Source organism: Procambarus clarkii, chromosome 40 (assembly GCF_040958095.1).
Source record: "Procambarus clarkii isolate CNS0578487 chromosome 40, FALCON_Pclarkii_2.0, whole genome shotgun sequence".
Classification (NCBI taxonomy): Eukaryota; Metazoa; Arthropoda; class Malacostraca; order Decapoda; family Cambaridae; genus Procambarus; species Procambarus clarkii.
The window spans coordinates 27,933,086-27,949,589 of NC_091189.1; the positions used below are offsets into that span (position 1 = coordinate 27,933,086).

Genomic DNA, 16,504 nt, shown 5'->3' on the forward strand with positions numbered 1-16,504 from the left:
CTAACCAGTTGTACGAATTCCTGTTCTAAAGTGACCTCCCATTTTTAATCCTTTTGTACCAAGCTCTCTTTTTACCTATAAGGTTCTTCAAATTCTTTGTTATCCACTTTGGGTCATTAGTATACGATCTATTCAATTTGTATGGTATACTACGTTCCTGTGCTTTGTTTAGAATATTCTTAAATAAGTTATATATTGAATCCACATCGAAATCCCCATTTAAGTCACCTATCGCTGGGTTCATGTCTCGCTCCAAGACCGGCCCACACCCCATACCCAAGCCTTTCCAATCAATTTGACCCAAAAAATTTCTTAGGCTATTAAAATCAGCTTTTCGAAAATCTGGCACTTTAACAGAATTTTCTCCTACTGGTCTATTCCATTCTTAAAGTCACCCATGACATAAATACTGTTAGTTCTAGATGATCTAGATATTTCATCCCATAGGTGCTTTGCTTCCAATCTGTCTAAATTTGGTGGCCTATATATAACTCCTATTATAATATTAGTTTTTTCGTTTAATTCTATCCAAATAGTTTCTGTGTGTGGCTCAGTTTTGATTCCCTCTTTGAGACTACATTTCAAATTGTCCCTAACATATATGGCTACTCCACCTCCTCGTCTAATATATCTATCTGTGTGAAATAGTTTAAATCCATTTATTTGATATTCAGCTAATAGTTCTCTATTTTCTACATTCATCCACGTTTCAGTAAGTGCAATAATATTTATTATTTTGTGCAGACAAGAGCATTTAATTCGTTAATTTTATTTCTTAGACTTCTACTGCTAGTGTAATATACCCTCAGTGAATTGTTATTTTGCTGCTCTTCTCTTTCCCTGATCATTTTGCCAATTCCTTTCTCCCACAAACACATACTTTTATTACCTCCTTCCTCCAAATAAATTCTCATACCACTATCTACTAACAGTTTAAACCCAAACAAACACCTCTAACCACTTCTTCCAACGAGTTCGCAACAGCAACAACCCCAGCTCTCGATAGATGCACCCCATCACGAGCATACATTTCATTTCTTCCATGGAAGTGTTCCCAGTTGTCTATGAAAGATATTACATTTGATTTGCAATATCTTACCAGCCGGCAATTGACACCAAGTGCCCTTGACATCCATTCATTTCCCACTCCCTTTCATGGAAGAATGCCACATATGATCGAGATTCCTCCCTTGCTCCTAACTAATTCTATGGCTGTTTTATACCTCTGAATCAGTTCCTCACTCCTAACTCGACCAACATCATTTCCTCCCACGCCAATGCAAATAATGGTAAGTTTATGATTAGTAAGAATTTAAAACAAAAGGATAAATGCCTGAATGTTCGTAATAAGGCAAATAGGACACTGGGATTTATTAATCGAAGTGTTAGTAGCAAGACACCTGCTGTTGTTCTTCAGCTATATCTTGCTCTAGTTAGGCCCCATTTAGATTATGCAGTTCAGTTTTGGTCGCCGTATTATAGAATGGATATAAATTCACTTGAACGTGTCCAGCATAGGATGACTAAGTTAATTCCCCAAATTAGAAATTTTTCATATGAAGAAAGATTAACAAAGCTTAACTTGCATTCACTGGAAAGGCGAAGAGTTAGGGGGGACATGATAGAGGTTTACAAGTGGATGAATGGACATAACAAAGGGGATATTATTAGGTATTAAAAGTATCAACACAAGACAGAACACGAAACAATGGGTATAAATTTTATAAGTTTAGATTTAGGAAAGACTTGGGTAAATACTGGTTCGGTAACAGGGTTGTTGATTTGTGGAACCATTTACCACGTAACGTGGTACAGGTGGGGTCCCTCGATTGCTTCAAACGTGGGTTAGATATGTTTATGAGTGGGATTGGGTGGTTATAGAATAGGAGCTGCCTCGTATGGGCCAATAGGCCTTCTGCAGTTACCTTGTTCTTATGTTCTTATGTACTCTGTCCAGTTTCATTTCTATGGTATTGTCGACCGGGACGCTAGTAAATAGGGATTCGACGTCCAGTGAAGCAATAATTCCATCGGGCTGAGTTGTTTTGATTATTTCTAGGAAATCTGCTGATGATTGTAGACTATAGTTGCTTGGAGTGTATTGAGTTAGGTCAATAAATCAAAAAAAAAATGGGGAGGTCACTTTAGAACAGGAATTCGTACAACTGGTTAGAAATGTTAAAAAAGAGATAAGGAAAGCAAAAAGAAACTATGAAGTTCGCATAGCAGGGCAAGCAAAGACAAATCCTAAAGGGTTTTTTCAGTTATATCGTACTAAGACTAGGGAAAGGATAGGTCCATTAAAAACTGAGACAGGTCAAATAACAGATAGTGATGAAGAGATGAGTAGTATTTTTAATAAATATTTTGTATCTGTATTTACTAAAGAGGAACTTAACAATATGCCTTCAGCCGAACAAGTCTATGTGGGTGGGGACGAGGACAGGTTGACGAGTTTAGCAGTTACCAGGGAGGATGTTCTTAAACAAATAGTAAAACTCAAACCAAACAAATCCCCAGGGCCGGATGAAGTGTTTGCTAGGGTGCTTAAAGAATGCAAAGAGGAGCTTTGTGACCCACTGTCAACCATATTTAATAAATCAATAGAGTCAGGCAGAGTGCCAGAGTTTTGGAAAGTTGCTAATGTGATACCAGTTTTTAAGAAAGGAGATAGATCACTTGCGTCTAACTATCGACCAATTAGCCTAACGTCTATTGTGGGAAAGTTACTCGAATCTATAATAGCAAATAAAATTCGTCTTCATCTTGAAAAACATAAATTAATAATTGAGTCGCAACATGGTTTTATAAATGGCCGTTCATGTTTAACAAATTTGTTATCTTTTTATTCTAGCATTGTTGAGGCAGTTGATAGTGGTAAGGATTGCGATGTTGTATACCTTGACTTTAGCAAAGCTTTTGATACAGTGCCACATGAAAGACTGATTAAAAAAATAGAGTCTCATGGTATTGGGGTTGCTATATTAAGCTGGATTAGGGCATGGCTATACCAAAGGAAACAGAGAGTTAGTATAAATGGAATCAAGTCAGAGTGGGAAAATGTTGTAAGTGGAGTGCCTCAAGGCTCTGTCCTGGGACCTCTGTTGTTTATAATATATATAAATGATTTAGATTCAGGTTTGAGTAGCAACATTTGCAAATTTGCCGATGATACGAAAATCGGTAGGGAAATTAATTCGGAGGAGGACTCACTATCACTTCAAGTTGATCTAGATAGGGTTTTGAAATGGTCAAAGGATTGGCAGATGCAGTTTAATGCTGATAAATGTAAAGTTCTGAGGTTAGGTAATGATGATAGAGTTACAAGATACGAGCTAGATGGTGTTGTGATTGCGAAGTCGGATTGCGAAAGGGATCTGGGAGTTATGATTAGTAAGAATTTAAAACAAAAGGATCAATGCATAAATGTTCGTAATAAGGCAAATCGGACACTTGGATTTATTAATCGCAGCGTTAGTAACAAGACACCTGGTGTGGTTCTCAAGCTATATCTTGCTCTAGTTAGGCCCCATTTAGATTATGCAGTTCAGTTTTGGTCGCCATATTATAGAATGGATATAAATTCACTTGAACGTGTCCAGCGTAGGATGACTAAGTTAATTCCCCAAATTAGAAATCTTTCATATGAAGAAAGATTAACAAAGCTTAAGTTGCATTCACTGGAAAGGCGAAGAGTTAGGGGTGACATGATAGAGGTTTACAAGTGGATGAATGGACATAACCGGGGGGATATTAATAGGGTATTAAAAGTATCAACACAGGACAGAACACGAAACAATGGATATAAATTGGATAAGTTTAGATTTAGGAAAGACTTGGGTAAATACTGGTTCAGTAACAGGGTTGTTGATTTGTGGAACCAATTGCCGCGTAACATTGTGGAGGTGGGGTCCCTCGATTGTTTCAAGCACGGGTTGGACAAGTATATGAGTGGGATTGGGTGGTTATAGAATAGGAGCTGCCTCGTATGGGCCAATAGGCCTTCTGCAGTTACCTTTGTTCGTATGTTCTTATGTTAGGAGTTCGTTAAGTCTTTTGGCCAGGTGGTAGGTTGGAGTTGGTATTTGGCTGATTACTGGGCGTAGTGGGTTACCTGGTTTATGTGCCTTTACATTACCATAGTCATATCCTAAGCCATAAAAGTCACTTGGAGTTTTGCGAAATGAACACTAACTCTCCTTGCATTGATTGCAGTAATAGTTTTGTTCTCTTTGGGCGTAAGGTCTTCCTCAGTGTTCCTCGTGAGTCGTTGAAATTTAGTGTCATCACTGAGGATGTCGCTAATTTTATTCATGAATTTTTGAGTTGGCCTAAACATGCATGTTATTGTTTTGTTAGCTTTTCTTATTGTTACACCTTCCAGATTTTTTAGTTCTTTTGCTACTTCTTTGAGTCTTGGGGGTAAATATTGTTGATGAGTATATTCCGTGTTTTTTCCCCGCCTCTGTTAGTAGTTCAGCCTGAAGAGTGTCGGTGGTAATGACTTTTTTGTTGTCTTTTAACATGCGGATGTCGTCAAAAAACATTCCGATTTCAAGGCGTTTGTTATGTTTTTTTTTGGTTTTGAAAAGAATTGATAGTTTATACCAAGATTCAAGAGGCCTTGTTGGTCCTGAGTAAGATCGTAAGTTTTGAGGTTTATGTAGCCATCTTTTGGACGAGGGATCTTTAACTGTCCACCATTTAGCGCTGTCAACTTTCGGAGGGTCTAAGTTTCTAAAGGAGTTTTGTGTTGTTGTTTTAGGTTGAGTAGTTCACTGTTGATGGTTTGCTTGAGTTGGTTGGGGATGTCATACTGGATCCATTTATTTAACTGCTGTTCAGACTGCTCTGTAAGGGTTTGGAGGGCTTCCTTCTTTGTATTAAGTTGATGCCGTATGATATCTTGCCCATACCAATAGGTAAACTCTACGTTGCGGAATGCTGTGGTCATGTGGATTTATATTGGTGTATACTGGCAGCAGGTTTTCATTTATACATGTTTCATTGTATATGACTGCATATTCTGTATTCATTATTTTATTGTTTAGGGCTTCTATCCCTCTGACTAGTGCTCTTGCATCTTGGTTTCATTGGAAGAGGAGTTCTCCAAAAGTTATTTTTGTTCGAGGTGAAAAAATAAATGTAGAATGGGCACATTTGATTGTGTTTTGTACCCTGTATTATGTTTAAGCTCCTCATTTTTACCGTACCTGAGTACCTGGAATTTATCACTGTTAAACATCATGTTATTTTCTGATGCCGTCGAAAACTTTATTTATATCAGCTTGAAGTTTTTCAATGTCTTCAGCCGAGGTAATTTTCATACTGATTTTTGTGTCATCTGCAAAGGATGATACGAAGCTGTGACTTGTATTTTTGTCTATATCTGATATGAGAATAAGGAAAAGCAGCGGTGCAAGGACTGTACCCTGAGGTACAGGGCTTTTAACTGCGATTGGACTCGATTTTATATGGTTGACTGTTACTCACTGAGTCCTGTTTGACACAAAAACTGAGTATCCAGCGTCCTACTTTATTGGTTATTCCCATTGACTTCTTTCTGTGTGCTCTCATGCCATGGTCATATTTATCGAAAGCATTTGCGAAGTCCGTGTATATCACATCAGCTTTCTGTTTTTCTTCTAATGCCTCAGTGACTTTGTCGTAGTGATCAAGTAGCTGTGAGAGGCACGATATTCCCGCTCGAAATCCATGTTCGCCTGGGTTATGAAGGTCATTGGTCTCCATGAAATTGGTGACCTGACTCCTAATCACTCTCTCAAATACTTTTATTATGTGTGACGTTAGTGCAACTGGCTATAATTTTTTGCCAATGCTTTGCTCCCTCCCTTGTGTAGAGGGGCTATGTCTGCTACTTTAAGTGTATCTGGTATCTCTCCCCCGTGTCCAAGCTCTTCCTCCACACTATACTGAGTACCTGTGCTACCGGCACTTTGCATTTCTTTATAAATATTGAATTCCATGAATCTGGACCCGGGGCCGAGTGCATGGGCTTGTTTTCAATTTCTCCTTCAAAGTCTAGTACGCTCGTATTGATATCAGTTATATTTACAGGGGTTTAGATATCCCGCATAAAAAAATTGTCTGGATCTTCCACAGTCATGTTGTTTATTGGAGTGCTAAACATGTCCTCATACTGCTTTTTAAGGATTTCACTAATTTCTTTGTCATCCTCCGTGTATGAACCTTCATTTGTACGAATAAGTCCAACACTGGCAGTGGTTTTTTCTTTTGATTTCGCATATGTGAAGAAGTATTTTTTTATTTTTATTTATTTCCTGAATTGCTTTCTGCTCCTCCTCGACGCTGGAGCAAACATCAACGCTACAGAAAATAACGGTAAGAGTCACACTTATTCATCCCAACATTATACAACACTCATGTCACACAACACACCACACTTATCATGTGTCAAAATGGAATATATATATTTTATAATTATACCATAGGAGATAATGTCTGTTTGTCTGTCTGTTAAAAGTTGGAGGCCAAACTTTTCATATAAAAAAATGTCTCATAGTAATCTGCACCATTATTCACTGATTTTGGGAAAATTAACAGAAAATTCCAGCTGTAAATAATTTGCCCATATTAGCATGAGAAAAAAAAAGAGACATTGAAAGAGGGGCGTCAGAGGTAGAACTTACCTAGATGACAGAGCCAGAGAGCATGGGTTGGGGGGGGGGGGAGTTGGGGGGATTGTGTTAAACCCTGGTTCGGCTTCAGTGGAAGGTTGTACTCCAGGTTGCAATCTTTTTTACCATGTCGTTGCCTAGTCGTCTACAGTGTGTGTCTTTGAACACCCAGCACATTGGTTCAAACTCTCGTCATTACTGCTACGGAGTTTCTCATTGGTACATCACGATAGTGTATATATATATATATATATATATATATATATATATATATATATATATATATATATATATATATATATATATATATATATATATGTGTATATATATATATATATATATATATATATATATATATATATATATATATATATATATATATATACATATATATATATATATATATATATATATATATATATATATATATATATATATATATATATATATATATATATGTATATGCAAACAAGCCTGAATGGTCCCCAGGACTATATACAACTGAAAACTCACACCCCAGAAGTGACTCGAACCCATACTGCCAAGAGCAAAGCAACTGGTATGTTTGATAAAATGCTATGCCCAAGATTACCATCCGAGTGCCGGCGGGGAAGTGGTTCAAATAGCTTCGGCTATCACTTCCTTATGTCCGGTCGTGATGGTCAAGCAAATTAAGGCGTCCCTGTACATACCAGTTGCGTTGCTCCTGGCAGTATGGGTTCGAGTCACTTCTGGGGTGTGTTTTCAGTTGTATATAGTCCTGGGGACCATTCAGGCTTGTTTGCATTTGTGTTCCTCACGTGTGCCCCAAAGAATGAGGTGATTTGATAAAATACTATGCCCAAGATTACCATCCGAGTGCCAGCGGGGAAGTGGTTCAAATAGCTTCGGCTATCACTTCCTTATGTCCAGTCGTGATGGTCAAGCGGATTAAGGCGTCCCTGTACATACCAGTTGCGTTGCTCCTGGCAGTATGAGTTCGAGTCACTTCTGGGGTGTGAGTTTTCAGTTGTATATAGTCCTGGGGACCATTCAGGCTTGTTTGCATTTGTGTTCCTCACATGTGCCCCAAAGAATGAGGTGATTTGATAAAATGCTATGCCCAAGATTACCATCCGAGTGCCGGCATGGAAGTGGTTCAAATAGCTTCGGCTATCACTTCCTTATGTCCGGTCGTGATGGTCAAGCGAATTAAGGCGTCCCTGTACATACCAGTTGCGTTGCTCCTGGCAGTATGGGTTCGAGTCACTTCTGGGGTGTGAGTTTTCAGTTGTATATAGTCCTGGGGACCATTCAGGCTTGTTTGCATTTGTGTTCCTCACGTGTGCCCCAAAGAATGAGGTGATTTGATAAAATGCTATGCCCAAGATTACCATCCGAGTGCCTGCGGGGAAGTGGTTCAAATAGCTTCGGCTATCACTTCCTTATGTCCGATCGTGATGGTCAAGCAGATTAAGGCGTACCTGTACATACCAGTTGCGTTGCTCCTGGCAGTATGGGTTCGAGTCACTTCTGGGGTGTGAGTTTTCAGTTATATATATGTATATATATATATATATATATATATATATATATATATATATATATATATTGTGACAATAATCTCCTTCAAGAGATTGAGCCTGCTCTTCCCTCCACAAACCGTCGTTGAAATTATATAAAACGACTATGGAAGAAATGTCCAACAACGACAACAACACCAGCAAGGCTTGCCAGGGTGAGCAAAACGTATGCAGCCAGCCACCTGTTCGGACCCAAACCACCAAACTACCCGTTGATCGCTACGGCTCCGCTGATTGGTCGCCGGTCTGGCTGCACCTGCACTCGCCCCCCATACTACCTGATGTCTGGGGTCGCCCCAACATCAGTCCTCAGAATGTTCAGTGCTTTCGTGGCCATCACACCTCCCAGCTAGACTCTAGCGTGTACTGAGAGAGGTGGTGGCTTTAAGCCAATATTCCAGCACCTCCCACTTAACTTTTGTATTGCACTTCTTGTTATTTTGCCTTAACGTAACTTTTCATTGTCATTTAAGTATTCTTATTATTTTGATTGATTGATTTTATTATACATATTTGTTTGTGCATTATTTTCATGTTTTGATTTATTTAACGTAATTAAAATTTCATTGTTAAAGTTTACTTGTGTTTTGTGTGTCTTCTCCTTACCTTACCACAGACGAAGTTCCAGTTTTTCTATTTTTTTATATAACTATGTGACGAGGCCATACCCCTAGCCTTAAACAGCCGAACACCAACGCGTTACCGTCACAAGTTATATAAAACTAACCTCGGGAAAAGCTAAAAACTAAAAGCCCGGGACCTCTCCCGGACAGGCCCCCATATAACTTGTGATGGTAACGCGTTACCGTCACAACGTTCTTTTAGGACATCCTTTAGTCGACTTTCAGGATATTTTAGAGGTACGGGGGACACCGAGGGAGTCGGTGAATCCTCGTCACCTTTCTTACGCCTGTCCCTCTTAATGAGATGGCGCAAGGATCCATCACTATGAAAACGAATGACATGGTGCCTGAGATTCCTCGGTTCGGAAAAGCCCCGTCCACAAACACGGCAAAAACATGGTTTGTAACCTGTATGCACACGTTCATGGCGGTTGCAGGAAAAAGCACGATCAAACTTCTTGCCACAAAACCTGCACGTGTACATCTTGAAGAGATCCTCTCCACTGCCCCCTTCTTGTAGATCTCCAGCTTCTTGTGATTCCGAAGAAGGAGATACAGGATATGAATCTTCACTCCCGTGATCATCTTCTTCCTCCTCGTATGTGTCCTTTGGCGTTAAATTTAGAGGTCTGTTCTCCTGAGCCTTTTCTCTTAAAGCTGATAGGAGTGCAGCCACAGTGACAGTGTTCTCCGCACTACTAGAGTCGTCGCTCATGTCACATCGTGCATCTACTTTATCTCTGTGGGATGTACAAAAATTAGCTTCATGTAAATGTATCCTAATATATATAAAAGAGAATGATAATAAACCCAACACTGTATACTATATTTATCATAAACTGAAATAAATCATATAGGATAGAGTTATTCCATACTAAAGTAAAAAAAATTATTATAACATGCTCATACGAGGCAGTTCCTACCGGGCCCATACGAGGCAGTTCCTACCGGGCCCATACGAGGCAGTTCCAACCGGGCCCATACGAGGCAGTTCCTACCGGGCCCATACGAGGCAGTTCCTACCGGGCCCATACGAGGCAGTTCCTACCGGGCCCATACGAAGCAGTTCCTACCGGGCCAATACGAGGCAGTTCCTACCGGGCCCATACGAGGCAGTTCCTACCGGGCCCATACGAGGCAGTTCCTACCGGGCCCATACGAGGCAGTTCCTACCGGGCCCATACGAGGCAGTTCCTACCGGGCCCATACGAGGCAGTTCCTACCGGGCCCATACAAGGCAGTTCCTACCGTGCCCATAATGAGGCAGTTCCTACCGGGCCCATACGAGGCAGTTCCTACCGGGCCCATACGAAGCAGTTCCTACCGGGGCCCATACGAGGCACTTCCTACCGGGCCCATACGAGGCAGTTCCTACCGGGCCCATACGAGGCAGTTCCTACTGGGCCCATACGAGGCAGTTCCTACCGGGCCCATAGGAGGCAGTTCCTACCGGGCCCATACGAGGCAGTTCCTACTGGGCCCATACGAGGCAGTTCCTACCGGGCGCATAGGAGGCAGTTCCTACCGGACCCATACGAGGCAGTTCCTACTGGGCCCATACGAGGCAGTTCCTACCAAGCCCATACGAGGCAGTTCCTACTGGGCCCATACGAGGCAGTTCCTACTGGGCCCATATGAGGCAGTTCCTACTGGGCCCATATGAGGCAGTTCCTACTGGGCCCATACGAGGCAGTTCCTACTGGGCCCATACGAGGCAGTTCCTACTGGGCCCATATGAGGCAGTTCCTACTGGGCCCATATGAGGCAGTTCCTACTGGGCCCATACGAGGCAGTTCCTACTGGGCCCATACGAGGCAGTTCCTACTGGGCCCATATGAGGCAGTTCCTACTGGGCCCATACGAGGCAGTTCCTACTGGGCCCATACGAGGCAGTTCCTACTGGGCCCATACAAGGCAGTTCCTACTGGGCCCATATGAGGCAGTTCCTACTGGGCCCATACGAGGCAGTTCCTACTGGGCCCATATGAGGCAGTTCCTACCGGGCCCATACGATGAAGCTTCTATTTATATCCACCCAATAATTTTGTCCAATAGCGAGCAAATGATAAAAAAAATACACAATGACTAAGTATATTTAAATTAGGTGTGCAACAAACTACAAAATGCATTATTAAATAAAAAAAAAATTGAAAAGCAATAATAACTGCTTTTTATTGATCCCCATTCTTAAATACTGTTCCGTCTTGTTTAACCGAACAAAATTTGAAAAAATATTAGACTTGAACAATATTTTATTACACTTAAAGATGTTAAGCGTGACAAGAACTTCTTGCTCTCAACAAATTGAGTAAAGCAAGATGTCACAATAGTTAAATGTATAACACAACAGGTACAACAAGGAGACTTGGCACGGAGTAAAGAGATAGCTGAGCCTCACTGCCCTGTAGCTAAGAATTGAAAACTTAAATATACATGTATATCTAAATTTATAATCAGAGTTTCTTACCTGCGAGACTGAACTGCTGGGGAGAGATGTTCACGCTGAACATGATAAGAGAACTGGACTCTAGAGTCACACGAGAAGCTGCATTTACAACAGACAAATCTCTGCTTGTGTTGAGAGAGGTGAGCTTGTAGCCGCGACACTGATGGGAATGCAACGCTGCACATAAAACACTTGTAAAGCTCGATCTTGTCACCCGTTTCATCATTAACACCCAGGATTCTTGACACCAACACCTGTGTAGATAGTGAGCATGAAAATAAAATAAAAAGATAATGAACCATGAAGCGGTTACAACAGTGCATTTTCAACTCTGATAATGGCTAGCAACACCACTACACCTTTACAAGCGAATTAAGAGAGGTCAATCACCAACGTAGCCTGAGGTTTGTCAATGATTACTCTATTTGTCAGTGGGTAGGACACATGCTTTTGGTCCACCACCAACTGAATACACATTGTGTTTACACTTACAAAATGGTGTGTTTTTCCATATAAAACTCCTTGAAAATTACTTTCAATAAATGTATGATGAAACATACAGTACAATACTAAAATAAATTTTTACCACCAAGTATTCCTGTAAATTAGGCGCATCTTATATGCTGGCAAATACAATATATATGATACTCTATTATGCATATTACTACAGTATAGAATGGAACACTATTTTTTATTTTCAAGCATAAATTTGGTGTACAAGTACTTTTAATTCCAATTTCCCTATGGTACAGTAACTGTATACAGTAATAAACTGTTTTCCATACCTGCTCTGCATGGAGCCGAACACTGTACACCATAGGAGGCCCATCATCGCTGCTCACTCGCACATGTCTCACAACACCCCCAGCACCATAAAGTGGGAGAGGTGGGGGAGGATCCAAGCCCGTAGAATCCTCTGTTAAATACTGCTCATTCTGAGCCATATTAAAAAATGCTTTCTCCCGTTCTCGGGCTTCATTCACTAAATTTTCATTCTCATCCTCTAGTGGCCCACGATCAGACAGCACAGAGTGATTGAATGTCTCTGTTGGGTCGTGTTCTGATAACGGTGGGCTGAATGCATCGTCTTTCTCTTGGATTTTAATGCACCCTTTTGGCTCTGGCGTTGACGATGCCGCCGGTCTCTCACAATTCCTCGTTGCCATTGACCCTCGGCAGCTTAAATCCAATGGTAAGCTCATGTCCTCCACTGGAGCGATAAATTCACGTTGAACCGACTCCATCTGTTAGGTATATTACACAATTAGAATGTCTGTTACCAGAAAAAAGATATGAGTGGATATACTGTACATGCTGTGTACTATTATTGGGCTAATAATACTACAGGAATACGATACTGTACATCCAGGAGAAAATCTTGAAGGAGTACAATGAGAGTGAACCGGCCCCCCCTTAAACTCCTCAGGTACCAGCACTACCACCTGAACCACTATGTTCAACATTAACAACTGTGAGTTACAAATTAATTTATAATAGGGAATAAGAATCATTTAATAAAATTAGGAGTATGATTTAGTGGAAATACTAACAAAAGCAACCCATCCTCCTGTTTAGATAGTACCTATTGTGATGGTCATCAATAGTCAGAATTCCTACTTTCTTAGCTTTTAGATAGTAGTATACTGTACTGGCTAGTGAGGAATTCTTTTGAAATAAATGAAGCTAAAACACATCTTAAACATTCCTAGGTCTTGTATAGCACACATGTACTATATTAGGGCTCAGATATCGTGTATTAGACCTAGAAAGGTTAGTTTAGCTTGTCAAAGCAACCCAAGTAAAAAAATAGTTTTCCCAGTTTGTCCAACTCAATACTGTAGTTCAGATTTCTACTTTCTAATTTCATTGTACATCGTATATATACAGTACTATTGTCCTCATTGTTACTATAAGTACTACCAAAACAGAAGGATGGTCTGAAAAAAATATAATATCAGTTATATTTCAGCACATCACATCATGCTCTGTAATAGATCACAACTCTAGCCATGATAGGATCACAACTCTATACATGACAAGATTACAGCTCTATAAGTAAGATCATAGATCCATACACATGATCACAGTTCCATACATATGATAAGATCCAGATCTGTTTAGATAGTGCTTATAGTAATGATGAGAACCATCATACATATACTGACGTAAAAGGCAATTAGAAAGTAGAAATCGGTACTAAATTTTGATAAACAAGAAAAATTTTTGTATTGATGTTGCAAAGAAAACATAACCTAACCTTACTTTCATAGGCCTAATACATGCTATCTGAGACCTAATATAGTACATATATGTGCTATACTAGGCCTAGGAATATTTAAGTTTGGTTTTTAGCTATATTTTTGGGGCTCTATAAAGTGAATACTGTGTCAAATTCTACTATCTAATTGTCCAGTACGTCTATGTATGTACAATGGGCCACACAGTTACAAAAAGTACTATTTAAACAAGAGCATGGGTTGTAAGATCACAAGTCACCTATACTGTACAATAAAAGCCACACTAACCTGTTCATTTAATGCATTTTCTCGTAATCGCTTTTTATCGGGCGATGGACTAGCAGAAAGGTCTATGGCACGCTTACACGTGCTGCTGGAGCCATTCACCAGCTGCAATAAAGCCTTTGTGTTAAATATAATTTTTAGGTGCTTACCTATCGGTGACTATTGGGTGCGATCTAGCTCATAATGCCTTGCTTAAATGGGAGGGAGGGTGTGACACAGACCTTTTCCAGGGTGGGAATGACGGTGTGACAGAGATGAATCAAAAGTTATTCAACATTAGCGTTTCTGCCTTCCATTTAAAGTCATATAGAAAATGGGGCATACAGAAAACCTTTAGATCCCTCTGACTGTTTGTTATTCATGGGTGTCTTCTCATTTTCCCCTTATCTCTTTTTCTAGTGTTTGTACCAGTATACTGTATTTGTGGGATTACCAAGTGTAACATTTCATCTAGTCACTTCCTGGCCTCCCCTCTCTCTCTTTCCCTTATTTCTAACATGTGTTCCCCTGCTGCGTTCTTATACTTTCGACTGCCCGTTCCTCTGTCATTTTGCTACTGATGATGGCCCAGTTAAGTTAGGTTGAAAGTGCTTTGCAATTGGCATACCGGTGTATATATATTTATACCACAAAGAACTCTATGATCTAATGCAGGACTCGAATCTGCTTAGCCAGAGCACACTCACCAGTGAACACAATACTGAAACCACTTCACCTTTGATCACCTATAAGAATCTGTCAATCCTGGAGCTCATAACAGGAGCTCCATGACTGACAAACCCCCAGAGGATCTTGTAGTGCAATTTTGGCACAGTTTTTCATAAAATCCAGGTACTCATGGATTGTGCTGGGCCTACAAATGTAAAAGATAGCTTGAATGGTCCCGAGCCATAAACCACTAAGAACTGTATGACCCGACCGCTGAGCCCACAAATGCTAAACCCAGAAGTTTATACAAAACTCACCAACACTGGAATGTGTATGAATGGTCACTCCGAATGCCCAGACAGATATAAGACTAGGGAAATACTGTAAATGCATTTATACTCGGAGCCCTTACTCATTGTTCTAACTGGCATCACATTCACAAGGAACTGGACAGAAGCCTTGAATTATTAATGAACAACGGGTACATGAATAGAAGTCAACACCCATATCAGAAAATATTTAGAAAAATGGTACAGTACTGTATAACAGAGAACAAATGAGCTCACAATACAAAACTGAAGAAAGAGTAATTAAAAATATAATTTCAAATGGCGTGAAACCAACAGCCACAGACCAAAGATTGAAATTCATTATTTACTACAAAACAAAAAGGACTGCCAATTTAACACTTAAAAACATCCCCAATAAACAATACAACCCTCTCCAAAAAGAAAACGTCGTATGCCAATTTACATGCCCCAATGAAGGCTGTCACCTTCGATCTATTTATATTGGTATGACCACCACAAAACTTTCGAGAAGACTTACTCGCCATCTACAATCTCCTCTGGTAGCTGGTGCCTCCCAGAAACCATATGCAAAGTGTACATAACACAACACTCACTAGGAACATGCTAGTAGAAAAGAAAAAAAAACAATCCTGGCATCCACCATAGACCAGAGAAGACTGTAAATACCGGAAGCTATGTCTGTACTGTACTCATTAAAGAAAAAAGACCCAGCCTAAATATACAGAGTAATGACTTTGATACCTTACCTACATTCAAATCCAGACCTCATCACACAGCACCGGATTATGATATCCCTACTGAGTTCTCCGAGCCCACCGCCTTTCCCCGTGTTACCTTACCTTGAGGTTACCTTGAGGTGATTTAGGGGCTTAGCGACCCCGTGGCCCGGTCGTCGACCAGGCCTCCTCGTTGCTGGACTGGTCAACTAGGCTGTTGGACGTGGCTGCTCGCAGAATGACGTATGAGTCATAGCCTGGTTGATCCCGTATCCTTTGAAGGTGTTTGTCAAGTTCTCTCTTGAACACTGTGAGGGGTCGGCCAGTTATGCCCCTTATGTGTAGTGGAAGCGTGTTGAACAGTCTCGGCCCTCTGATGTTGATAAGAGTTCTCTCTCAAAGTAGCTGTTGCACCTCTGCTTTTCAACGGGGGTATTCTGCACATCCTGCCATGCCTTCTGGTCTCATGTGATGTTATTTCTGTGTGCAGGTTTGGGACCAGCCCGTCTACTATTTTCCATGTGTAAATTATTATGTATCTCTCCCACCTGCGCTCAAGAGAATATAGATTTAGGCTCTTTAGTCGGTCTCAATAATTTAGATGTTTTACCGAGTGGATTCTAGCAGTAAAGGATCTCTGTACGTTCTCCAGGTCAGCAATTTCTCCAGTTTTGAGAGGGGGCTGTCATTGTGCAGCAGTATTCCACTCTAGAGAACACTAGCATCTTGTAAAGTATCATCATCAGTATAGCATCTCTAGTGTGAAAGGTTCTTGATATCCAACCTGTCATTTTTCTTGCAGTTGTGACAGCTACTTTATCGTGTTCTTTAAATTAAATGTAAGGTCTTCCGACATGATTACATCCTGATTCTTTAAATTGCCTTTTCGTTCTATGTTATGATTTAATTGCGTTTTGTACGTGGTTTCCGTTTTTATATTTTCATTTTTTCTGTAGTACATGAGCTGGAACTTATCTTCGTTAAACACTATATTATTTTCCATAGCCCACAGAAAGT

The 16,504-nt window shown here is 40.3% G+C and overlaps 1 protein-coding gene across 1 annotated transcript in view; it reads right to left on the minus strand.

Moving 5' to 3' along the window:
- LOC123758011 (zinc finger protein 236) overlaps positions 1-16,504 on the minus strand; it is a 135,421-nt gene that overhangs the window by 59,639 nt on the left and 59,278 nt on the right. Inside the window, 4 exon segments of the mRNA XM_069338904.1 lie at positions 9,064-9,584; positions 11,312-11,544; positions 12,076-12,534; positions 13,816-13,917. Of these exon segments, the coding sequence (XP_069195005.1) occupies positions 9,064-9,584; positions 11,312-11,544; positions 12,076-12,534; positions 13,816-13,917 (1,315 nt within the window).